At 41.8% G+C, this 27623-nt stretch overlaps 1 protein-coding gene across 1 annotated transcript; it reads right to left on the reverse strand.

Moving 5' to 3' along the window:
- On the reverse strand, positions 1 to 27463 carry LOC143279755 (RNA 3'-terminal phosphate cyclase-like). The gene is made up of 11 exons (XM_076583882.1): positions 27328 to 27463; positions 26612 to 26712; positions 24433 to 24576; positions 19885 to 20008; positions 18694 to 18752; positions 17314 to 17455; positions 16238 to 16362; positions 15462 to 15520; positions 13140 to 13234; positions 9714 to 9818; positions 1 to 2168 (listed from the first exon to the last, which is right to left on the reverse strand). Exons 1-11 carry the CDS (start codon positions 27373 to 27375, stop codon positions 2085 to 2087), a joined length of 1086 nt encoding a protein of 361 aa, XP_076439997.1. The 5' UTR covers positions 27376 to 27463; the 3' UTR covers positions 1 to 2084.
- Positions 27464 to 27623: the final 160 nt, after the last annotated feature.

A 27623-nucleotide genomic window follows, 5' to 3' on the forward strand; every position in this document is an offset into this window, starting at 1 on the left:
AACTTTGAAGAAGTCTTCTTTTATAGTTCACACTGAATGTCTGCATTGTTATCAAACACACCGACCCATCAACAGGAAGTTTATTTCCTCCAACACTAAAAAAAACAACAAATCCCATGCGTACAGCAACATCATCATCATTACTTGTTGGTTACGCATCTTTCACTTCAACACTGATCAAATTCAACCTCACTGAAACTAGTATAACTCAACCAACAAGAAAAAAAAAAAAAAACACCAAAAACTCAAGGGTCTATCTAACATTAAAAACAAGGTGAAGCAACGACAGCTTGTAAAAATGATTTTTATGTACGAGTTTGATGTTCGCAGTCTCCTTCACCGATGAATTAATGTTGTTTAACTTTGTTGCTACTAAAAAGTAACAAAATATGTTTAACTCTTTCACTGCCAAACTCACATTTATGCAGCAGCTAGGTAGAGGACCCATGTCACTGAAGGGTGACCAGATCACGTGTCTGTTATCCATGAACCTACTGCTCTTCACGATCGGTGGCAGGATAGGATAGGGTATTTTCTACGCATCACAGGGGGGAATCCGCAGCTATTCTTAGACACCATATTTTCTGTGTTAACAGCACCAGGGAATTTTGCACTCTAAACTGACTGGCGGTGAAAGGGTTAAAGAATAATCTGCCAGGTCTGTTTCCCCCAACTCACCCTTCAACCTTCTCCTACCTTCAAAAGGTGAACATTAATACTTTAACAAAACGTCTTCAATCACCAGTATGCGAGACAGGACATTAACTCTTTCCATACAAACGGCGAAAGAGATGACGTTAACGGCGTTTCATCCCAATTACCATCATCAAAATATTGCAAGCGGAAGGCTCTTATACTGAAGACGTGAATGTTGGCAAAGAAGACCACAATTCTGACGACAGAAGCTAAAGGTTGGGTCATTCAGACACCCACTGGACATCCGAGGGGTCTGTGTAGAGGAGAAGAGAGGACTGGCCGTACTGAGTGAGTTAAACAAAAATCCTTCTTATCTACCAAGGGTAGTGTCCATTCAATACAAGCAGTCATGATGTAAGACTGAAAAAGATGTGTATCCATGACAAAAGCACAGGAGGGGCAGCATAAGGTGCACACATGCCAGAATTAGTGATTTTGTTTTCAAGAATGAAGTTTTTATCAAGCAAATCCTTTAACAAACTTTACGGAAGCAAATTTCAACCATTTTTCTCACAAAGCAAGCCCAAATGCAATAGCTTTAGGAAGCACGCAGACTCAGACACGCACCAGCTTTGGGGAACGCACATGTGCATCATTGTGTATGCGCACATATATAATATACACACTCGCACACAAGTGCACAAACCTTGTCTCGCACGATAAAAAGAAAACATACATGGTCTCATCCACAGGTCTAATAAATGACAAACTGAAATGTCTTTCTACTGCTGGCCAATACAAATGACAAATAATTGTGAACTGTAATGTGACACTGTTGCAGCTGACATTTGGACATCTATCTATCTATAAAAAAAAAAAAAAAAAAAAAAAAATATATATACATATATTCCTCTGCAATTGTTTTGTTTTGAATATCTATGTGTAATATGCAGTAGCTGTATTCCTGCTCTTAATAAAAGGTAAATAAAGTAAAATAACCCTGCATCAAAGATAGTTTTCACAAGAATGTTTCACCCTGTGATTAAAGAGGGTTTCAGCCATCAAAACCACCATGGCAAAATTGAATGAATCATATATAAGAGAGAGAAAACCTAGGGGGGGGGGGGCTGACTGGACCCAATGTATGTCAAATGAGGCCCAATTAAAAAAAAAAAAAAAAAAAAATATATATATATATATAAAATTCTATAACAGATAAATAAAAAGGAGGCAAGAGCCAGCAACTGAAACAGGACAGTCAGCCTGCAAGCTGAAAAAAAATGCCAGACATTGGCGCTTCATCCACAGCGCCGGAACATCACACACAGAGATGGTATCTGCGCTGCACTGCTGACAGATTCTCTCATCACCATCCTCAGCAATTGGGGGCGTGAGTGTGTGTTCCCCTAAATCCCAGAGAATGTTGTCGACGACTGGGTTTCTTTTTTTCAGACCTGCGTGTTTTCAAACCCGATGCCTTCGCATTCAATCATGTTGGTCGTCTGTGACACCTTTTCTATCTTGAACTGCGCCTGTAACAAACAGCAATGGGAAAATGAATGAGAAAAACAAAAAAAATAAAATAAAATAAAGCTTTAACATATCAATATCATTAAAGTCATAAAACCGCTTTAAATCTTGAACGAAGCTGACTTGAAAGTTACAGTGGACTTCAAACTTAACAAATCAAACTGAACAAGCTGTTCTTTATCACTGTAAAAAAAAAAAAAAAAAAAAAAAAAGTTTAAAACGATTCCCAGGATCCAACAACATGAAACACAATGTGCTCGTTACCAAGGATCGCGCACAATTTCCATTCTAACTTTAAATAGGGATATCGCCATTCAAAGTAAAACATGAGGGAGGAGGGGGAACAGGGAAGGGGGGGGGGGGGGGTGAGGAAAGAGCACAACCCAAGGAACAAAAGTTAAACTTAACAAGTTAAAGCAACATAGCAATGTGTCATTTTGTGGGGTTTTTTTTTGGTTCTGTTTTTGTTTTTTGGTGTGTTTTTTTTTTTTGGAGGGGGTGGGACGGGGGGGCATGGGGGCAGAGCCTGGGGAGAAACTGAGCGTCTCTGGCGCCAAAGTAACTGGCAATTTTATCTCCCCTTCCCCCAACCACACACACCCTCCTATCGTCCCTCCCTCGGTCTTTTCATCAGACTTCACAGTTTTCTTCTCTCTCTCTCTCAGATAGGACCGTTTCCTTCCTTATCAAAATTTCTTCTTTTACTACCTTCACTCTCTTTAGTAGTGAGTTGGTCATCAAAGAGAAAGGCTCTCTTAAGATGAAGGTGATGAAAACTGCTTTTGAAGAAAGTTAACTGCTAAGAACTATACCCAGTGAAGGAACTGAGGTTATCACTTTTCATCATCATAACAGAGATTTTTACCATTATTATCACTATCATCATCGTTTTTATGGTGCCGTGTGTGTGTGTGTGTGTGTGTGTGTGTGCAGGTGTGAATGTTTGCGTGTCTGTGTGTGCACACGCTTGTTCGTGTATATGATGTACCTTATGCATGTTTGATTCTGTGTGCGTGTACAACTTTGTGCTGTGAACGCCAAAAGCTCCCTGCCTAGAAGGTGTGAGTGTCAATCGGAGTTGCTATTATTATTGTTATCATGATTGTATTTGTGAGGAAGCAGATATCTACATCACTTTATTTTCTCTTCTTCTTCTTCTGTGTTCGTGGGCTGCAACTCCCACGTTCACTCGTATATATGTGCGAGTGGGCTTTTACGTGTATGACCGTTTTTACCCCGCCATGTAGGCAGCCATACTCCGCTTTCGGGGGTGTGCATGCTGGGTGTGTTCTTGTTTCCATAACCCACCGAACGCTGACATGGATTACAGGATCTTTAACGTGCGTATTTGATCTTCTGCTTGCGTATACACATGAAGGGGGTTCAGACACTAGCAGGTCTGCACATATGTTGACCTGGGAGATCGGAAAAATCTCCACCATTTACCCACCAGGCGCCATCACCGTGATTCGAACCCGGGACCCTCAGATTGAAAGTCCAATGCTTTAACCACTCGGCTATTGCGCCCGTCACTTTATTTTCTCTATTTGTTTCTTTTTTTTTTTCTTTTTTTTTCCAATTATAGAATAGAATAGAATAGAATATGTCTTTATTACCAAGTGTACCGGGGTCACAAGGAATATTGGGGGGGACAGTACATAACGCTGTATGAACACAAATCGAAAATTATACACAAACACAGATACAGTAGAAATTAGGATACTTATAAGTGCATATCAATATAAAAACTTGTGCATACTCACACATGCACACACACAAAAAAACTCTCTCTCACACACACACATGTTTGAACAGAAGCTGCATATTACATGTGGGCGGGGCTAATGACTAGATCTTCAGGTTGTTGATGAAAATAGTTTTAAAATTTCATACTGATACCCTCACATTTTCACCTCTCCACTCTCCTCCCCTCACTCCCCCCCCCCACCCCCAACCCCCCCACACCACCCTCCATCAAAACAACATTTCACTTTTTTTCTTTCTTTTTTTTCACCAAAGAGCCATGATTCATGATTCTAATATGCACTTGTTGCCATCATTGACACGTGAACTGATGATTATTATCTAAATATGCACCTGTTGCCATCATTGACACATGAACTGATGATTATTATCTAAATATGCACCTGTTGCCATCTTTTTTTAAAACACATGAACTGATGTTTATTTTTAAAATTAACGCTGCCCACTGCAGAAAATGATGAAATTCAGCGGGCCCCCCTGGCATTATTTTGCCCAAAAATGTATGCTGTTCTTGCGGGGGTAATAATACGCCCCCAAAAAACCATGGAATGAGGGGGGGTTTGGGGGGGGGGTTTGGGGGGGGGGGGGAAAAATGATGGTTTTAAATTAAAAGGGTTTAAAAAGTTTAAGGAATTTTAACTTTAATTTCCCCTTGGGGGGTTTGGAAATGATCCCAAAAAGAAAGAAAAAAGAAATAATTTAACCCCAACAAAATTTTCATTCAAAAAAAAAGAAAGTAAAAAAAATACCATAATGTAAAATAAAAACACAGCTTTTAAATATTCGAAGTAAAAAAAAAAAAATTAAAAAAATTTTTAAATACATAAAAAAAGCAAAATAACTGTATTTTAATGAAAACAGAAAAGAATTAAAAACAAAAAAATTTAAAACAAACCCACCCCCCCCCCCCCAAAAAAAAAAACCCCCCCCCCCCCCCCCCCCCCCCCCCCCCCCCCCCCCCCCCCCCCCCCCCCCCCCCCCCCCCCCCCCCCCCCCCCCCCCCCCCCCCCCCCCCCCCCCCCCCCCCCCCCCCCCCCCCCCCACACACACCGCGCGGATTACTTGATTAAACAAGAGTAATAAATAATTAAAGCATTTCACATATTCGCTTTTAGAAACATTGCAATTAATTAAAAAACGAAAAAAACAACAAAAAAACCCAGTGGTGGGTGTATGTAGCCATTGTAACAAGCACCATTCTTTTAACCAGAGGTATTTTCTTGCATTTGCATATCCTTTTTCTTCTTTTTTTTATTAATTTTTTTTTTTAACCAATGAAAAACTACAGCTAATAAACCAACAAAAAATTTGTCTGTTGTTTGGGGGGCTGGGGGCGTATGGTGACTGAAGCATCAATTTTTAAATATACTTTTCAAGCAGTTCATGGCGCACATTTGCCTCAAACAGACTTCAGCGTGGTCTGTGAGAAGCCATGCAGTGGTAGACCATAACAACACAGCCTGTAACATTAATCAAACCATCTCTCAATTTTCATGGAAAGTACCTGCGTTAACGAAACGGTCCAGAACTTTTTTGTGAAATCTGGCGCTGCATGGTTGTTTTTTCTCTCCCCTTAGCTGTGTAGACGTCAGTGACGCACTTCACTGTCTAAGTCTAGGTCTGGCTAGTTCATTTTTTTTCTGGTGCTGGTTTCTGAGAGGGAGAACTATAAAAATTCTTTTCTGTTCGTGATATAAAGTGGAAGGATCGTTAACAAAACTGATTCAAGATAGCTGCTTTGCACGGAAGAGGTTCCCTGCCAAAAAAATCAATATCTAGACAAATGCGGTGCTCTAGCAGACATCTGATCTTGATAATGAATGGCATTCAAAATGAAGAGTGGAAGAAGTGATAATGGAGATACTAAGAGACGCTGGCATAGAAAAAAATATTGCCACTTGTTGTTGATCTTGATATGTTTGAATCATAAATCTTTTAGACTTGAAATTAAAAAAGAAAATCTCATTCCTGAACTTTTAGTGCTAGCATACACTGACTGACACACACACAAACACCCCCTGCTGATTGGGTGGGTAAGTTTGTGTGGAAGAGTGTGTGCAAGAGTGTGTTACTATTCTGTGTGTGTGTGTGTGTGTGTGTGTGTGTGTGCATGTGTGTAAGCATGTGTGTATGTGTGACTGTGCATTCTTCCTTTTATATGTGTGTGTGTGTGTGTGTGTGTCTGTGACTGTGTGTGTGTGCCTCTGTGAACTTGTGTGTGTGTGTGTGTGTGTGTGGGGGGGGAGGGGTGTATGTGCCTCTGTGAACTTGTGTGTGTATGTGTGTGTGCGCCTCTGTGACTGTGTGTGTGTGTGCTCCTTAGTGAACGTGTGGGCGTGTGTGTGTGTGTGTGTGGGCGCGTGCGCGTGCGTGTGCTGTATACCTGTTTGTGTGAAAGCATGCATGCTATGTTAGTCAAGTACACATGATCATTACTGCAGGTAAAAGAGTAAGCTTACACAGCTTTCTACATCCTGCCCACAGAAAATCAAAAACACAGTGAGTCTATGTTTTAACCCGGTGTTCGGTTGTCTGTGTGTGTGTGTGTGTGTGTGTCCGTGTGTCTGTGTGTCCGTGGTAAACTTTAACATTGACATTTTCTCTGCAAATACTTTGTCAGTTGACACCAAATTTGGCATAAAAATAGGAAAAATTCAGTTCTTTCCAGTCATCTTGTTTAACCCTTTCGCTGCCAGGAGAATAAGATTTAAGTGAAATCTATTTGCCAGGGTTTTTTCACAAAAAACGGGTATAAATTTTCCAAAAATTCTGTGCTCTTTGTTATTGGAGAAAGACCCATAAAAGTATATATTTTCTGAAAGGTAAATGAATAAAGAATACAAAACACATGCTATTTTCCCATTTTATATATTTTTAGTGACATGTTGTTGTTTTGAAATCAGTGTTTTGTTTTTTGTCACATTTTCAACTTGTTCATTACAAACATTAGTCAGGTAATTTGCACAAAAACATCATATTTTCTGGACAAATGGATATCTGCAAACACAAAATCATACTAGAACAACCACAATATATATATATTTTTTTTAAGAGATAGATACACAATACATTGTGACTTCTCCAAGTGATAAGATGGATGTGAGGCCACGCCCCCTCAGTCTCCACCCCCCCCCCCCTCCTCCTCACCCCTCTCACACGGTCACTTGATTCAGTTCTCATCAGACCGCGTTGGCTGCTTGCCAAGAATATCGCTCTGCTGCTAATTCGGTCATCTGTCGTCTGCTAACAACTGTACAGCTGACATCACTCACTGACAGTTGCATCTTGGCCACTCTCTTGATTGCTCCCTTTATTTTCTATCAGATCGTCCTATAAATGTTCATCTCTATCTTCTCCTTCGAATTTAGGCTTCAGTTCTTTCTGAGCATCAGCTAAAGAAAGAAATCATTTTTGATTTAGTTCGTCACGATCGCATGTCTTGAGCACGGCGTCAGTCCGACATTTTGTTGAGCGAGCGAGGAGAGAAGTCAGGCAAACACTTGGACAGTGACCCAACCAAAACGTTCAAATAAAGGACTGCTTCATGACGTAGATGGGGTTTCTAGCTATGAATAGAATCTAGAGAGATTCCCCAGGCTAAAGCTACCACTATTTTTGCCAAGGAAGTGAATGCAAACCAGGGAAAAGTCAGAATATTTCGATGACGAGTTATCTCGTCATGCAGGCAGCGAAGCATACATGCTTGCCATGACGAGTTATCTCGTCATGCAGGCAGCCTAGGGGTTAAAACAATATTGCTCCTCTGGGAAGGGCACAAAAAAATTTAAAAAAAGAAGCCTAATTATATGCAAACTGCATTTACTGTTATATTTATATTTTTTGTATTCTCTAAACTGGGCACTTTGACCTCTTATTCTGACACAACAGCAAGAGGAGTCATTATTATCATTTTTTGTTCAAACAGGAACTTCTTTTGCTAAGCATGGAATTTTTATTTATTTTGCAAACGTTTTGGTGCAGATAGTAAAAAAGGGAAAGTACTCTGTAATTAATACGAGGGGACTTAATTCGAATCTGGTTAGGACTTTTTTTTTTTTTTTTTTATGCGAAGCTTTATAAAAACAAATACAGAACACATTTTAACGATTAGATTTTTTTTTTAAGTGCATCACAAGTGAGTCTTGAAGGCCTTGCCTCTCTTGTCTTTTTTAGTTTTGCAGTGGAACACCCAAAATCTAACGAGAAGGTAAAAATGTTATCACAACTGCAGCAGACAAATGCTGGTGTGGCTGTGAAGGGTGGGGTGGGGGTGGGGGTGGGGGGGACTTTGTATGAATGGGTGGCATGGGAGTAATTGCCACTGAACTGGAGCAGATGACAAGGCAGCAAAAAAAAAAAAAAAAAAAAAAAAAAAAAAAAAGTTAGCACACTTTGCTTTTTGGTTCTCTCAGTCTCCCTACACCTTACCAACACGAACCAAAGCAATGAACACACAGCCGGCCAGGCTGAGTCGGGGTTGATAAGGTCCTTGTTGGTTCTGCTTGCTTGTGCTAGTTAATCTCTGTATTCTGTAATTCCCTCTCTCTTTTTTTTGTTTTGTTTTGTTTTGGTTGCAACAGATTTCTAAGTATGAAATTCGGGCTGCTCTCCCCAGGGAGAGCACGTCGCTACACTACAGCGCCACCCATTTTTTTGGGTATTTTTTTCCTGCGTGCAGTTTTATTTGTTTTTCCTATCGAAGTGGATTTTTCTACTGATTTTGCCAGGAACAACCCTTTCGTTGCTGTGGGTTCTTTTTACGTGCACTAAGTGCATGCTGACCACGGGACCTCGGTTTATTGTCTCATCTGAATGACTAGCGTCCAGACCACCACTCAAGGTCTAGTGGAGGGGTAGAAAACATTGGTGACTGAGCTGCGATTCGAACCAGCGCGCTCAGATTCTCTCGCTTCCTAGGCGGACGTGTTACCTCTAGGCCATCACTCCACTCCTCTCTTTCCTGTCTTTTCCTTTCATCAAACTTACAGCCCTGAAATGACGACCGCTTTGCAGTCGGCCAGGTTTATTTTGATTTCATGCCTTTGACACTGCCTGTACTGAAATGAAAAAAACAATGAGGCCAGAAGCCAGCTGAACTGCTGGGACGGAAGAGCCTAGTATGGTCGTAACCCGCTATTAACTGTGTGTAGTATGGAACTGACCAATGGCGTAGTTCGGTCAACGTAGGCATTTAGTCACATTGTAACTGTCAAAAAGTTGGAACCAAGCAATGCAACAGTTGGCTCCAGGAGAACAAAATGATTAACAAACAGTAAAGAGTGGCAAGTCTCTCCATTCACAAGGTACATACCTTAAAGTCAATGCTGCGTATGTCACTGATTCAGCTAGCACATAGGTAAATAAAACCGATTGATTAATACTGACGCGTATAATTATACAGCGCCCATCCTCAGTCTGAGACCAAGCTCTAAGCGCTTGTGTCATTTGCACAACACTCCCTGCCTATGTACAGCTGACTGAGAGCTGCCTTTGGGCACTCATCATTTGTTTCCTCTGTCATTCAGTCACTCACACACACACACACAAACACACAGACACACGTATATCACAGCGGATGAATTAACAACAAAATTTCACCAGGGACAACTCTCTTGTTGCCGTGGGGTCTTTTACGTGCGCTCAGAGCATGCATGCTACCATGGTTTACAGTTTCATCCGAATGACTAGCATCCAGACCATCGTAACCACCTAAAATACAGGGTGCTCTCCAATCCGACAGTATTCAAAAACAAAAAGAAAAGAAAATCATGGCGTGTCTATACCTGAGTCAGCTGTTTTGCTACGTGTATTGCCGTCTCCGTGTGAAGCGTAATAGGTCCACATAGAACTCGTGATTTTCCTTTGGCCAAAGCCATCAGCAGGATCAGCTGGAACAAGAGGAACAAAGATTATTACTAGAATAGGAAGGTGTTCAGACAAGACTTTGGTAAAAGTACACACACACACGCGCATGTACACACAAACACATGCACACACATATGCAGACACAAACATACACTGTGCGTTTACAGGCGCAAACCTCTATGCACTTTCTCCTTCATAAGGCCTATCCGTGTGTGTGTGTGTGTGTGTGTGTGTGTGTGTGTGTGTGTGTGTGTGTGTGTGGTGTGGTGTGGTGCCTGCGTGCGTGCATGCGTGCGTGCGTGCGCGTGTGTGTGTATGGTTAATAAGATTTATTCACAACAGTGACTTCAGACTGTGCGTTTGAATGTGTGTGTCACTGTGTGTATGCGAATGCAGCATCTGTGTATATTTGTCTGTATGTGTACATCTCTATGCACACATGCATGTGTGTGCATCATAATATCAATATGTTTCAATACAGACACAATAATACTTTTTATTTTCATCTTTGTACTTTTTTTTTTTTTAGCTTTGATTATCTTATTGTGAAACAAACTTGTTATTGTCAAAAATGAAACAAAACTAAAATGTTCATTGCCACTTTATTTCAGAGACAAGATCTTTTTTTTTTAACCCCTTCACTGCTAGTACGTTTTGCTATGGCCTATGCTGAGAAAATTTTCAGAAAAACAAGAAAAACACGCCAATGATTTTAATTTGCTTATATTTCAAAAAGTACTGAAGATAAGTGCATAAAAGTATATATCAAATGAAAGGAAAATGAACCAAGATTTTGCTTCTGATACTCACATGTTCAAATAATGAGTCAATCTGACAGAAAAATTCCATCAAATGCATTAATAAAAAAAATTGGGACTGTCATTCCATCATGTAGGTGCTACAATATCAACCAGGTTATCAACCTGTCTTTCTTGTGACTGTTGTGATCAACCACACACACTGTCAAGGCTGAGCAACAGTGTCCAGGTGCATAAGACTCCAACACAGTCCACACAAAGAATGAAAAGGGTGTACTCACCCAGGATCTACCGCCAGTAAAAACGCTGTGTGGGGTACTTGCAGAAACAGTCTTCAAGACACAGTGCTGGTTTGCTGGGGCAGTCTGGGCAGTAGAACCCCACATCCTTTCTTTGTCCTTTCTTCCAGCAGACTGCACCTCCTTTGTGGCCAGGCCTTCTGTGGGGTAGGTGGGATGAAGTGTCGTCCACACAAGATAAACAGCGTGGTCATCTTTAGCAGTGTCTTGGTCACCAAAAATCATGGCACTAATTACATCCTTCTGAAGTTCAGGAGTGTACTGCTGTTGCCTGCTTTTTTGTAGAGGATGGGTGCATTCAGCATGGCAATTTGTAGAAAATGCACACACAGCTATTTGTACCACTTCAGGGCTTTCCTTGTGACATCGTAGGGCTGCAGCTGTTGGTCATGATGGTCCATGGCACCCATGGTTTTGTTGTAATCCAGAATTGCTGGAGGCTTGTTTACTGCCTTTTGGTCTTGCTGCTGCTGGTCTTCAGTTGTAGGTTTGTGGCAAGTTGTCAACTCCAGATAGTCCAGGATGAACATCATGATCATCAGCATGCTGCATACCTGAAACACATTGCATAAAAGACTAAGTCTGTTGGGTTCGGGGTTGTTGTTTTTTTTGTTTTTTTTGTTTTTTACATATAAAAAGATCATGAAATGGTACCATTTTATTTCTGATTGTTTTCAGAAGCTGAAATACAAATACACACATACCTACCCCACCCCCACCCCAAACCCCCAAAACACACACACACACACTGAAACTGGTTCATGGTATGCCACACCCCCTTCATTCTCTCTTTCTCATACAAAACAAAATGACAACACATCACACACACACACACACACACACACACACTTCTACAAGTGTTGCATTTACAAAGTAATTTAGGCATACAGTTCTGTATATCATTCTCTGATTTCAGTTTTATAAACATCATCTCCCCCCCCCCCCCCCCCGTCTCTCTCTCACTCACTCACTCACACACACAACAACAATAATAACAACAACAACAAACCAATATACACTCAGGAACGAACACACAGAAAGCTGCAGGCGAGCGACACATGCTGTCATCAACAATGAGCCAGCCAGCAAGCCACGCCCCCTGGGCTGTGATGGTCAAACACAGTACCCACGTGACTGACTCTCTCTCACTCACGCACACTGATCAGTGACTGACGAAGCCACAGCTAACACATTCAAAACACACACAATGCAGTCATATTCATTGTTACAACAAACGGAAAGCAAATAATAAACTGACAAACCTCGAAAACACCCACCTGCATCTTGAATCAGCTGAGCTTGTCTGTCTTCAGTTTCGTCAAACAACTCAGTCCACCTCCGACCCCCCTCCATGTCAAAATCAGCGTCTTCGGCATCAACTTCACGCAGTTCTGTCTCATTCAGTCCACAATCTTCATCTCTACTGTTTGCATCGCGAAAGAATTCTTTCAATACAAGTGCAAGTGTTGGGGTTTGTCTGCGTTCAGCCATGGCTTTGCAAACACAACTTGAGCTTCGTAGAAACTTGCAAAACTTTCGCCATAAATATGACAATCCAATGAATAATTTTAGGTTATGGAACTCAGGAGATAAAGAGCTCTCAGGGGAGCTAATTTAATAGTTAGCAGACTGTATTTTCTGTAATGCGGGACTCGAAACATAGAACGTTGTAACATGACGTACGGCGCACGTCAATACAGCATTGCTGAGCGAGATTTCATGACGTACGCCGTACGTCAACAGCGCAGTCAAGAGGTTAAACTGAAAGGTCAAAGTTAGAAACTAGAATATATATATATATATATCTATCTATATATAATATATATATATATATATATATATATATATATATACATAGTCACATTCAGCATTACTGGATTCTGGTCGCTTTTTTAAAAATTTTTTTATAATCGTTCTTATGTTGTTTATTTTAAAATATTTATACACTACATTGTTGCAAAAGGTTAAAACTGGAAATTAGGACATAACACACTCAGCACTAACCCTTTCACCGCCAGTCAATTTAGAGTACGAAATTCCCTTGTGGTTTAAACACAGAAAAGACAGTGGCTAAGAATAGCTGGGGATTCCCCCTGCGATGTATTGAAAATATGGCCTTTCCTACCCCTGAACATCAAGAGCAGTAGGTTCATGGATAACAGACCAATGAACAGTCACCTTTCAGTGACATGGGTCCTCTACCACGCTGTGCATAAATTGCCAGCTTGGCGGTGAAATGGTTAAGGGTGGGGGTTTTTTTTTCCCCTTTTTTTTCTTTTTTACCCACCTGGTCTTGCAGGTATTCATCCACACAGCCGCCGTTCTCCACGTTGTTGATCAACATCTGTGCGGCATCTGCCCCCACCTGCTCTGCAGGTACACCTGGTGGACAATGGAAACATCCAACATCACTTCTTGTTGGGGGGGGGGGGCTGGCCAAGAGGTAAGGCGTCGGACAAAATCTCAACCCCTTTATCTACCATGCGCCATTACCGAGCTTTGTCTTCTTCTTCTTCTGCGTTCACTTGTATGCACACGAGTGGGCTTTTACGTGTATGACCGTTTTTTACCCCGCCATGTAGGCAGCCATACTCCGTTTTCGGGGGTGTGCATGCTGGGTATGTTCTTGTTTCCATAACCCACCGAACGCTGACATGGATTACATGATCTTTAACGTGCGTATTTGATCTTCTGCTTGCATATACACATGAAGGGGGTTCAGGCACTAGCAGGTCTGCACATATGTTGACCTGGGAGATCGTAAAAATCTCCACCCTTTACCCACCAGGCGCCGTCACCGTGATTCGAACGCGGGACCCTCAGATTGACAGTCCAACGCTTTAACCACTCGGCTATAGCGCCCGTCGAAGACCGAGCTTTGAACCCAGCACCCTCAGACTGAAAGTCCAACACTTTAACCACTCGGCTATTGTGAGTCAAGAATTCTGCATGATGTGAAATGACCGATATCATGAACACACACTGAAACTTGTCGTGTCAGTCTGCCATGGAGTGATGGCCTAGAGGTAACGCGTCCACCTAGGAAGTGAGAGAATCTGAGCACGCTGGTTCGAATCATGCCTCAACCGCCGATATTTTCTCCCCCTCCACTAGACCTTGAGTGCTGGTCTGGACGCTAGTCATTCGGATGAGACAATAAACCGAGGTCCTGTGTGCAGCATGCACTTAGCACACATAAAAGAACCCATGGCAACAAAAGGGTTGTCCTAGACAAAATTCTGTAGAAAAATCCACTTCGATAGGAAAAACAAATAAAACTGCACGCAGGAAAAATTATTTTAAAAAATGAGTGGTGCTGTAGTGTAACGACATGCTCTCCCTGGGGAGAGCAACCCGAATTTCACACAGAGAAATCTGTTGTGATAAAAAGAGAAATACATACATACATACATGTTTTTTGTTTACCTTTTTACATGATCTGAGCAGCGCTGGGGGGGGTGGGGGGGGGGGGGTATGCGGGGTGGGGGTGAGGGTGAGAGGGCGGGGAGAGCATAGACAGAGAGAGTGGATCTCTGGCACAAACTGAATGAACCGCGTCACTGCAGACAATTTTCCGGACCCATGCAAGATGGCTGCATGCTAGTTTAGTGCCTGAATCTGTATCAAAAATTGAGTATAACAACTCTCAAAATAGTCAAAGTCTAATGGTTACAGCATCTACAATTGGTAATAATGTTTTTCATCTATGCATGCAAACTGACGTCACAAGAGGTCTCTGAATTTAGCATACTAAAAGGAGGAGTTTGTATTATACTAGGGAGGAGGGGGAACAACAATGGGGCACGCGAGGGCCGTCTCCGAGTGGGGACCCGGGTAATGGCCGGGCGCGGCCTCCCCTCGGGAGTCCGCGCCTAGCTGCGAGTCCCCACAGCACGGAGATGACTTGCCATTCACCCTTCTCCCTGCCTCGCGCTGGGACACCTCGGGAGGCGACGCTCGTACCTCTTTCCCCCCGGTCCCCTTCATGACCGTTTTACTGGTACGAACGTCGCCTCCGCGATCAGCGTCTAACGACGCATCGCCGCAGTCCGTATCGGGAGGAATCATGAGCTCCGGGCCTGGGAGAGTCTCTTACCGAGTCTCAATCCCAGCGTCATGATTCCTTGCCTTCGTGGTATGGCACACGAGGCATGGAACCTGCGCTTAGGCACCCAGCGAAAATCCGACCCCCAACAGAGAAAGGAAAGACAGGATCGACTTAGAGGCAGAAAAAATCGAACGAATCGAGGGTGCCGAGTCGAATCGAGTACACAGAATGTAAGAATACAATAAACACAAGCCGCATGCAACAAAATAAGGCCAAAAGGATACGCTGAACAGCCGAAAAAAGCGTAAGACGAGACAGAGCGTAAACCTGACAAGATGGCGTGGAGAGCCTTGGCCAAAGGAATGATTAAGCGCTTATAGTTTTTAGAGGCGTTTGATTGGCTGACAGCGGTGGGCCCGTCTTTTCACCGTTAGCCGCGCGAAATTTGGCCAAGCAGAGCAAACCAATAGGCCTAGTTTGCATCAGTTTGACATGGTACAGTATATGACACCAAAACAGGACTTTACACTCTTTATGTTGAAAACTGTAACTGACGCTCACCTTTTTTACCCAGTGCTGACCCTGCCAACAAACAGCCTGTGCTGGTTTCTGCTACAACTCTGTAACACAGTTTGCATGTGTGATTATGTGCTTGCATGTATGCCGTGTGTGTCGTTTGCATCTGTCCGGTCAGGCAGAACAAAATCAAAACTCTCAGTACTATTTACCTTCCCTGATGTACTCCAGCTCCTTCACAGCCCTGATCTGGATCAGCATGCTCTCTATCCCTCTCTCTCACACACACACACACACACAAATAAAAAAAAAAACCCACAGGTTTGCACACACACACAAACCACAATCACACACACACACACACACACACATGCCAACAGACACAGACACACATGCGCATTTGCATGCATGCACACACACACACAACACATCCAAATATCAAACTTACATGATTCCACAACACACACACACACACACACACACACACACACACAACACATCTAAATATCAAACTTACATTATTCCACAACACACACACACACACACACACAACACATCTAAATATCAAACTTACATTATTCTACAACACACACACACACACAACAACAACACACCACATCCAAATATCAAACTTACATGATTCCACAACACACACACACACACCCACACAACCACATCCAAATATCAAACTTACATGATTCCACATCACTTACACACACACACACACACACACACAACACATCCAAATATCAACTTTACACTATTCCACAACACACACACACACACACACAAAACCCATCCAAATATCATATCAAACTTACATGATTCCAGTCCCGTTGCCGAAGGCCGTTTGCTCTGTCTCCTTCACAGCCTCAATCTTGATCGGCAGGCCGGCCCGTCCCTGCCTCAGCATTCTCTCCGCGCTCTGTGCCATGCTGTGAGCGATCTGACACAGAATGAATGACCTGTCATTCCCCAAACAGCATTCTTTCACTGATAAAAGGGTGCTAATGTTTGCCTTTTTTTTTTTTTTTTTTTTAATAATGTAATTTGTTTAATTGATTACTCTTTTCAATGGATGTCTGTCATGTCACGCATAAAATATTACAGGTTCAGTGATATTGGAACTGGGCTCTAGTTAAAAAAAAAAAATAAAAAAAAAACGTTTACAAAAAAACCCGCAGCAACAAAAAGGTAACCCCAGGCAAAAAAAAATCTGCAGAAAAAATCCTTTTGGATAGGGAAAAAAAAAAACCCAACAAAGATACACTTGCAGAGAGAAAGAAAGAGGGTGGCACTGCATTGTAAAAACACACTCTCCATGTGGGAAAGCAGCCTGAATTTTCACACAGAAAATTCTATGGTGACAAAGTAGTAACATATTACAATCATTCACCATCATCAGAATACAGAAAAAACAAAATGTCCCAAATTCTGAAAAAAAAAAAAAATTCAAATAAGAAAAAAAAAAAGAAAAAAAAGAAGAAGAAACCATCTGACTGCCTTATGCTGGACACTGCACGGCAAAAACTCACCTTCATGTCCACCCCCCACCCCCACCCCCCAAAAAAAGGCATTCATCACATGACTTGTGGGTTTGTATGCTCTTTAAAAATGTCATTGCCCATGTTGTTTGTTGTATGGTGTTGCCACAACTTTTTTTGTTCTTTTATTGACTTAAAAAAAAAAAGAAGTTAATTCACAGGTAATTCATAATGTTCATTCACAGGTAATTCTGTGTTAACGACCACAAAAGAAAGATATTATTATATGATTGCAGGAATTGTGGAAAGGATTGACAAAAGAAGATGAATAAAGACTGCTATGAACTGGAAAAAAAAGAGCACCCCCCCCCCCCTCCCCCCCAAAAAAAACACAAAAAACAAAACCAACTCACCTTCATGGGCAGAACACCAGCCACAAAGGACCTGCCAAAGATGCGAGTGATCTCCCCTCTCTCGGTTATCTCTGTGGCCATCAGCACCTTCGTGGGGTGGGACGTCGTCATCACCTCCCCACCACCTTTAGGATAGTACCCGCTGCACACACACACAGGTGCACACAGAATTCTAACACCAGCGTGACAAAAAATGAATCAGGAAAAAAAAAAATCATACTGACCAACACTGCTGAGACGATGAAGTTATTCTGATTCTGAAAGTGTACATCCTTCAGCTCAAAGCCTGTGTGTATACCACAAGACAGTATGGACATCCAGCATTTACTTTTCAATACAAAACCACTCATGAACACTTTCAGAATCAGAATCAGAATAACTTTGTTATCTCAGCAGTGTTGGTCAGTATGATTTTTCTGATTCGTTCATGCGTTTGTGCACATATGTGAGAACCCCACGTGCACACACACACACACACATGCACAGATACAAATATCACTTTGTGAAGAAAAACATAAAAACTGAAGACTACAACACGTACAAATGATCAAACTCAAAGAAAGAAGGAATGATAGAAATGATGAAAACTACTTTTCTGGACAACGAACACTAAGTGTACTTATAAAAATACTAATAACAAACATTCATATAGCGCATTTTTTTCCAGAGATGCTGCTCAAAACGCTTTGCATTTCATTTTAACCCCTCTCCCCCCCCCCCACTCTCCATATCACTACACATAGAAACACATGCCAAAATAATATGCTCATGCACCCACATCCACTAACCAGTACATGAAGGAAACCAGAATTGACACAAATATTACAATCCTGATTGCAATAAACTCTCTCTCTCTCTCCCCCCCTCTCTCTCTGTATACATACATATATCTACATATATATATATATATACATATATATAAACACATGTATATATAAACACACACACACACACACACACACACACTGATCATGCTCTTTTGGGGTCCTGGGCTGAGCTCCTTGTAGATTCAACTGATGTAAGCACTACAAATGGTAATATATTAAATAAAAGCAACAGCATACATATACAAACCCGAACACAGATGCACAAATACATATATACACATACATATACACCTCAGAACATAGCGGTGTCACGGGTGCAAAAAAAGACAAAAGTGAAGCCAAGAGAAACAGTCTAATTTTTTTTACAGATTTTCATGATATAAAAAACTGATGTGCCTAGCAGTCATCATTACTTTGCCTTGATCAAGCACAATGACAGAAGAAAAAGACAAAACTGTTTCTAAAGAAAAAAACAATTTCTAAAAAAAATATCATACTGAACCTATGTTGAAGGAGGAATGAAAAATGAAAATAAAACTAAAAAGCAGCTCACCGTCTTCTGATGTCGCACTGAAATCTCATTCCAAATCGTTCAGCAATGGGCTGGAAAACCTGGAAATTAAACAAATCACTGATTAAACAGTGGCAGAAACAATGATTCTATCATAAAATTTCATGGTCTGCTAGAAGAATGGAGACCTCTGTAAATAAGTAGTCATAGTTTGTTTGTTTTTTCTTGTTTCATATTTCTTGTTTTACTTTGTGTTTGATGAATGAAGATGCCAGGCATTGCTGAACTTAAAGTTTATACTACATTCAAACTGCTTATTCTTTAATCAGTTTTCATACTTGATCATACCTTTCCCGAATTATGCCTTCATATCTAACATTTTACAATCTACAGTCTTAGTCTTAGTCAAACTTTTTTTTCTGCACCGGAAGAATGTTTGGGTAGATTATCTACACAACTTTCAATCACTCCAAGGCATGCATGGTCATTGATCCAGAAAAAAAATCCAAAGGCTTAAAATGTAAAAGAAACAAAATGAAAATAGAAAAATGACAGACATACAGAAAATCACAATTAAAAAAACACAAAAAAACACATGCTTTCTAGTATTATACAAGGTTTTCTTTTCTTCTTCCAAATAATGCAAATGATAGTGTGCAGTTCTTTTGCTCCATTCAGTATGCCAAATGATTCAAACAATTACTTCATGGTTCATGCTTGGGCAGACAGGAATGCGAAGCTGAACAAATGCCCCCAATGTTTGTCTAGAGAGCACCACAGAACTGAATTTTTTTTTTTTTTTTTTTTTATCTAGAAATTTACTGAGGAGGTTTTGATATATTAAAAAAAAAAAAAAAAAAAAAAAAAAAAAAAATCTACCAACCTAATTTAAAACAGATCTGTATATTGTTTACATTTTGATATTGGCTCTGGAAACGGGGCTATTAATTTTATAGTTATTTTATTGTTGTTTGTTTGCAATTGTTTTTGTGCAAAACTTTCTCTCATCTTGTCTCATTTACAAAGTTCAGCATTTATCAAGAGATGTCACCCTTTACTGCCTCAGAAGCTCACCAAAAACTAATCTGTTTTACACACACACACACACACACACAAACACACACAAACATACACACACACACACAAACACACACACAAACACTGATCCTCCTCAGACTGAGATTTGGAAATCCCCCTCAGCAACACGAATGCATGCAGTCCAACCAAACTCACCATCAAAGTGTAATCAACCTGAGGAGCCATGTCTGCGTTGGTGCCACCCCGCAGAGTGACCTGTGTGGGGGCGTTGGAGAAGAGCAGGCAGGGAAGAGCCGCCTGCATCAACAGGCATATACTCCTACGACAGCACGCACGCACACACACGCACACACACAAACACAGACGAAAGGTGCTGTTAGCTGACTGGCCAATTGATTCTTTTCTGCTTCTTCTTCTTCTTCATGGGCTGCAACTGCCCCATTCACTCGTACATCTACGAGTGAGCTTTCATGTGTACATGCCAAGTAGGCAGCCAAATTCCATTTTCAGGAGGAGGAGTGTTTGTGTGTGTGTTGAGTATGTTCTCGTGTCCATAACCCACCAAACGTTGATATATGCATCACATGAAACTGGGCATCGAACTCATCGAAACCTGGGCGAGAATTCAGTGCTCAGTTCGTTCCCCAACCACACCCGTTCATTCTTTTCTTTTAAGGCCAATTTGATGTTATGGGACTGGTTTAATTTTGTATTGCTTTCTCTCTGTGTGTGTGTGTGTGTGTGTGTGTGTGTGTGTGTGTGTGTGTGTGTGTGTGTATGTGTGTGTGTGTGTGTGTGTGTGTGCACATGCATGCATGTGTATCCCAGCTGTGGAAAAGGGGTGTTATTGCAAAAGATAGTAAATATCAGTCACACTGATCATATCGCCACTGACAATCAGTTCAGGAAAAAAAAAAAAGATCACATAACAAGATCCAATGGCTTTGGTAAAAAAAAACAACAACAACCCAATCTTCCAAGAAACTGTTGAAGGAAGGAGACGAAGGGGAAGACAAAAAAAACAAAAACACGATGGACTGACAACACTGCAGAATGGACCGAAAAACCTTTTGCAGAGACCCAGGTTCTGACACACAGCCCACGGACCTGGAGGAATCTGGTGAACTGTTCCTCTGTGCGGCGCCCAAGTGACTCTTCACAGAGCAAAGGGAGAAGAAGAAGAAGACGTGTGTGTGTGTATGTGTGTGTGTGTGTGTGTGTGTGTGTGTGTGTGTGTGTGTCTGTGTGTGTGTGTGTGTGTGTGTCTGTGTGTGTGTGTGTGTCTGTGTGTGTGTGTTTGTGAGTGTGCATACCATTTAAAAAAAAAAAATCACTTGGATCTAAAACTTTGTCTTTGCCAAATCCACTGCCAGTTTTCTTTTTGCTTCATTCTCTGAAAGTGTTGTCTGGTTTATGAAGTTGCCGCACTGTGCTGGTGCGCCCAAACTAGTTAGTGGAGTATCCTATTTTTCTTCTCCTTCTGCATTCACACATACTGAATCATATATTCATAGCTATCTGTCTATCCATACAGACTGAAGGTTAAAAAATAAATAAAAAAAAGCAACAAACAAACAAAAAACATTCAACTCCATGCTGCAGTATCAGCTTCATGAGTCCAGAGGCAATTATTTCCTTTAATCAGAGACCATTAGTCACAGAGAGAGAGAGACCTCCACAGGCTTGGCAGAGAGAAGAAAAGAACTGCACACTACTACTACACTAACTTTTAAGATCAGTTCACACTTCATTCAGAACACAACTTACTATGCGGTAATGATCTACTGGGGGTGCCATATCTGTGTCAGTGCCACCAAGGTAGGTGACAGTGACAGTGTCACTGGCAAACGCTGCGATTGGCAGTGACAGTTGCAGGATCAGGCAAACACTCCTGTCAGAGAAAAGCATGGACAGTCATCTTTCGTTTGAGGAGCACTGACTGATTGATATGGATGTGAAGGGCGCAATAGCCGAGTGGTTAAAGCGTTGGACTTTCAATCTGAGGGTCCCGGGTTCGAATCACGGTGATGGCGCCTGGTGGGTAAATGGTGGAGATTTTTCCGATCTCCCAGGTCAACATATGTGCAGACCTGCTAGTGCCTGAACCCCCTTCATGTGTATATGCAAGCAGAAGATCAAATACGCACGTTAAAGATCCTGTAATCCATGTCAGCATTTGGTGGTTTATAGAAACAAGAACATACCCAGCATGCACACCCCCCGAAAACGGAGTATGGCTGCCTACATGGTGGGGTAAAAATGGTCATACACGTAAAAGCCCACTCGTGTGCATACGAGTGAACGCAGAAGAAGAAGATATGGATGCTTAACTTGCGCCTATCCTCAATCAGAGACCATGGTCTGAAGGTCCAATCGCTTTACAAACACAGAGTCATTCATGCGACAGGCTGGGACTGAGAGCTGCCTTTAGGCACTCATCATTCCTTTTCTCTGTCATTCACTCTGTCAGGCTTCAGTCATATGCACACAAACACACACACACACGCACACAAACACACATATATACAAATGTCCCTCCCTTACACACACACACACACACAAACACACACATACATATTAGAGTGAATTTAACAACAAACTTTTACCTGGGACAATTCCCTTCTTGCTGTGGGTTCTTATAAGTGCGCTAACCGCATGCTACATACAGGAACTCATGTTCGTCATCTCATCTGAATGACTAGAGTCTAGACCACCACTCAAGCTCTCCTTGAGGGGTAGAGAATTTCGGCAAGAGTGGGTTTTGATCCTGCACGCTCAGATTCTCTTGCTTCTGAGGCAAACATGTTACCGCTGGGCCAACACAACCCACCAGAACACGGAGGGGAGGAGTGGGCAAGGGAGTGTGTGGGTGGTTGGGCAAGGAATACACGTGTACTGAGGGAATTTCAGATTTTAATGCATGAAGAGGGGAGGGAATCAAATCAAAAGAAATAAATCAGGGAAACATACCTTTTGCAGTTTGTGTATGATGAATGCGTTTTGTGTGACAATGGATCTGTTCATTTTTGCCACCTTATTCCCTGTCCCTCTGTCTATCAACATACAGATTAAATCAAATCCATTTTTTTGTTATTTCATGAACTGGCTTTTTCAAATGAGAGAAAATTTTCGGGGGCAGAAAAAAACAAAAAGTTTCCTGGGACAGTTTCGTTTTGCTTCAGAGCAAAATTGAAGGGACGTAATCTACTGTTGGACTTTAGATCAAACACGGGGTTATTTCCCTTACACTATCTCCTCTTGGTTTGAGTGAAACTGGTACATGTGTTCCAAATGCACTGGGCGTTAACATGTCATGCATCCAGTGACAGGCTAGATTTTGGTTTCAAAAGACATGTCATACCATGTTCATTCATGTGAATGTTTGCTGAAATTATTGTAGTATGAATACCATTCTTTTTTTTTATTTTTTATTATCATGTATGTAATAATCAGGTGGATGTGCAGACAGACAGAAGTTATTGAATAAACAATCAGTATTTTAATGAATGAATAAACAAATGATAATGATGAAGTAAACAAGCGCACACACACACACACACACACACACAAACACACACACACACAAACACACACATTGTGCAAAAGCAAAATAATATAAAAAACAACTACAAAATTTGGCCTTGTGGTCTGAATGAAATGGATGGATGATGCTGTGGTAGAATGGTTACAGCACTGGAGGCTGGCACAAGTTTCCCGTTTTCGGCACACTTGGTGGGTTATAGGTGGAGATTTTTCCAATCTACCAGGTCAAGATAATGTGCAGACCTGCTAGTGCCCAAACCCCCTACATGTTTATACACATGCAGGATGTTAAATACGCAAATTAAAGATCTTGGATTCCATGTCAGTGTTTGGTGGATTATGGAAACATGGACATACCCAGCATACACCCCCCCCCAAAAAAACCCCAAACAAAAAACAGTGCATGGCTCCCTACATGGTGGGGTAAAAATGGCCATACACATTAAAGCCCACTCATACACACACACACACACACATATAAAAAAGTAAACATGGGAATTGCAGCCCATGGATGCTGAAATAGTAACTACAAACTCCGCAACCATGAAGTGACAAAAGTTTGCAATAAAGTGTTGCAAAATGTAAAAAAAAAAAAAATGTAAGACAACCATCTCGCTGGGAAACCATCCCATATACACGTACAGACACACACAAACGCACACACGCTCATTTGCATTCATGCGCATACACACGCACACTCATCCTGACATACAACTAATAAAAACAAACAAGCACTTGCAGCATCTATGCATGTTTGACTGCTCACAAGTATGAATGCATCTGTGCACACACATATGCACACAGACACACACACACACACATATCCCAATAACAACCTTCACTACTAATGCCACAACCACCGCCACCATCAACCACAACCACCACAGCCAGCAACAACCAGAACCACCATCAACAACAACAATCAAAACCAACAACAACAACAACCTGCAACAACAATCACAACCAACAACGAACTACCACAATCACAACCCCAACCACCACGACAAACAACAACCACAACCACCATCACCACCACCGACACCAACAACCAAAGCTACTGACAACCACCACCACACCTACAGCCAATCACAACCAGAACCACCACCGCCACCAACAACAATCACAACCAACGACAACAACAACCATCACCACCAACGACAACTACCACCACTAATAAACACCTGGAGTCAAAACACTCACCCTGCAGTTTTTGTGTCGGCCCTATAGCTGCCAGCCTTGATCTGGCCTGGTTGAAACGTGATTTCTGAGGAACCAACTTGGTCCCCAACCAGTTTGCCACCGCACAGTTCAGCAATCAGTTTCAAACCCGTCAAGTGTTGTGGCCTTAATTGGGGGGGGGGGGGGGGGGGGGGGGGAGGAGAAAAGGATAAGTTTAGTTCATTTGATAAGTTTGACCACAAAAAACCTTCAAATCTGATAGGAGAGTGACATTTCAAATAAGAAAGACTATTTCAAAACTTTAATTTTTATTTTTATTTTATTTTTTATTTTTAGTAGCTAAGTGAACCTACAAACTGGTGTGTGTAAGTTTAACTTTTGAAAAAAGTCAAAATCTTAATGAAGTCCTTCATCATCATCAATATAAACAAAACAGTCTCAAAGTCTATGGCCTTTCATGCCCTGCTCTCATGGTGACCTCAGTTTCGATACACCTCCACTTCTGTGCTTGGGTTGAGTCCTGTCAGTGTTTTCAGTGTCAGCAGATTCATGGGGGGCTGTTGTTTGAGGGACGTGGTGGTGGTCTCCACTATGGGAGGGACGCTCACTCAGTCTGGCTCCGCGACTAAGCCATTGTTGTCGTTAGTAGGGGGCTTAGAAGGTGGTGTCCTCAGTACATTGAGTCAGAACAGGCACCATGGAACACCACCGAAGTGACTCAGCAGCAGTGCAGGGTCTCCTCTGGTGTGTGGCCTCCTGGCAACCAAACATCGATGGTTCCATGCGGACTGCCGAAGCTGGAACTGTGACAGACGGACCCGGGTGTGGCCGTGTATGGGGGAATCTAAATGAGCGGCGTGGGAGTAATGCCACTGAAACGGTGCAGATGATAAGGCAGCAAAAAAAAAAAAAAAATGTTTTGTTGCTCTTGGTCTTCTTCATTCATGGGCTGTGGCTCCCACATTCACTCAAACACATTTTGGGCTTTTACATGTATGATCATTTTCACCCCCGCCATGTAAGCAGTGATAATCTGTTTCAGGGGATGAAAAAAAAAAAAAGCTCCTGGTTGCACTGCAGTACAATTTGCAGTTATGTTCCTGCCATACCTCAAAGTGCAGACTGTGCAAATTTTCGGTAAAAATATTTAAAAAATGGGTGGTTGGATAAATGGTAAGAGAAAACACTTAGGATTGACAATTCAACCGGGATGGAGATTTTTACGATCTCCCAGGTCAACATATGTGCAGACCTGCCAGTGCCTGAACCCCCTTCATGTGTATACGCAAGCATAAGATCAAATACACACGTTAAAGATCCTGTAATCCATGTCAGCGTTCGGTGGGTTATGGAAACAAGAACATACCCAGCATGCACACCCCCGAAAACGGAGTATGGCTGCCTACATGGCGGGGTAAAAACGGTCATACACGTAAAAAGCCCACTTGCGTATATACAAGTGAACGTGGGAGTTGAAGCCCACGAACGCAGAAGAAGAAGAAGAAGAAGACAATTCAACCACTAACGCTGTGACAGTAACACGGTTTATTTTCTTAATCCATTTCAAATTGGGAGACTGAATAAATATACATATATGCATGCTGTTTTCTTCTTTCTGTTATCTTATTATCATTTGTTTGTTGTTTGTTTGTTTGCAGTGATATCACTTTCATCAGGTGTGTGTGTGCTGTATTTACTAGGACAATTCCATTCACGTTTTATAATAAAAGCGTATATGATTATATATTTGTATGCTCATGCATCTGACTGTCTGTAACTTAGTGTAAGAACACATCAGTATAATATGTATTCATGTACATAATGTAGCTCCAAGAATACAAGTGTGTGTGTGTGTGTGTGTGTGTGTGTGTGTGTGTGTATGAGAACGTGCATAATTGTCATGAACATATTCTGCTTAGTAGTGGCTTTATCTAAAATTCAAATCGCAGACAGTTACATACACACACACACACACACACACACACACAGATTGAGTCACACACACACACACACACAGATTGTGTCACACACACACACACACAGACACACAGCATGTCAAACACATACACAAACAATGACAAACACGCACACTCACACGCACATATATATATATGGTACACACTTTGATTTCACAATACGGCAACAAAAATGTGCTTGTAATTTAACATATATACCTAGCAGTCAGAATATGTTTACTCACCTTAGCCCTGGGTTGCTGCGGCCTGCACGGATGTTGTTGACGGTGATTCCCTGTCCCAGTAAACAGGACAAGGCAGCCGCATTTCTCAGGATCTGACCTCCCTGTGTGAGAATTACACTGATTTATAAATGTGTGTGTGTGTGTGTGTGTGTGTGTGCGCGCGAGTGTGTGTCACTGTGTTTGTGTGTGTGTCACTGTGTGTGTGTGTGTGTGTGTGTGTGTGTGTGTGTTGTGTGAGAGTGAGATAGATGATACAGTGGTACAGAGAGAGGAAAATACATCATCCTTCCAAGTGAAAGTTGAAGAGAGACACATAGACAGGCAGTCACAAAGACACAGACTGAGGCTGGGACACACACACACACACAAGGAGGACCGACCTACCAAACTGACAGACAGATCAGACATAAAGAGAGTGACTCCAACAAAGCTCAGTCAACTAGGGAACGAGGGGAACTTTCACAAAAATAGCACTTTCACACTTAGTGACATGCAACGTATGCATGCGCACGCGCGTCCACACACGCACACATTTACACTACAGTCACGTACACTGTGGTATGCACGCGCGCGCGCGCGCGCACACGCTCCCCCACAACACACACACACGCACGCGCGCCCGCACACACACACTCTTGCAAGCTGGAGAGCTCACTAGAAATGGAAAAAAAAAGAAAGAAAGAAGGGGGGGAAAAAGAAAGAAAAAAAAGGAATACCCCTTCGAGCTCACTGCCGTCGATGACCACTACACCAGACGCTGCCATTGTCTTGTCTTACGAAAAATCAATACGTCTGTACGTGGATGTCAGAAGTCCACGTTTGGTCTTGATGCACACTGGTGCAATTTCGACTGCTAACTTCCTGTCGCCTCGAGTGCGCATGTTCTATAGTTACGGCCAAAACAATTTTATGTTTGTTGTATTTATTCATTATGATTGTTTAACCGATTATATAATCGGTATGAATTTTTTCACTAGTAATTGGCTGTTTTTCATATATTCTATAATCCTTT

This window comes from Babylonia areolata, chromosome 3 (genome assembly GCF_041734735.1).
Source record: "Babylonia areolata isolate BAREFJ2019XMU chromosome 3, ASM4173473v1, whole genome shotgun sequence".
Classification (NCBI taxonomy): Eukaryota; Metazoa; Mollusca; class Gastropoda; order Neogastropoda; family Buccinidae; genus Babylonia; species Babylonia areolata.

What these genes read in the sequence shown, in the direction of transcription:
- LOC143279755 (XM_076583882.1), bottom strand. Translation starts at nt 27,375, where the DNA reads ATGGCAGCGTCTGGTGTAGTGGTCATCGACGGCAGTGAGCTCGAAGGG. An exon ending in CGCAGCAACCCAGGGCTAAG is followed by an intron (nt 24,577 to 26,611) that starts GTGAGTAAACAT and finishes CCCCCAATTAAG; the next exon opens with GCCACAACACTTGACGGGTT. An exon ending in CAGTGCGACATCAGAAGACG is followed by an intron (nt 17,456 to 18,693) that starts GTGAGCTGCTTT and finishes GTGTGTGTGCAG; the next exon opens with CGGGTACTATCCTAAAGGTG.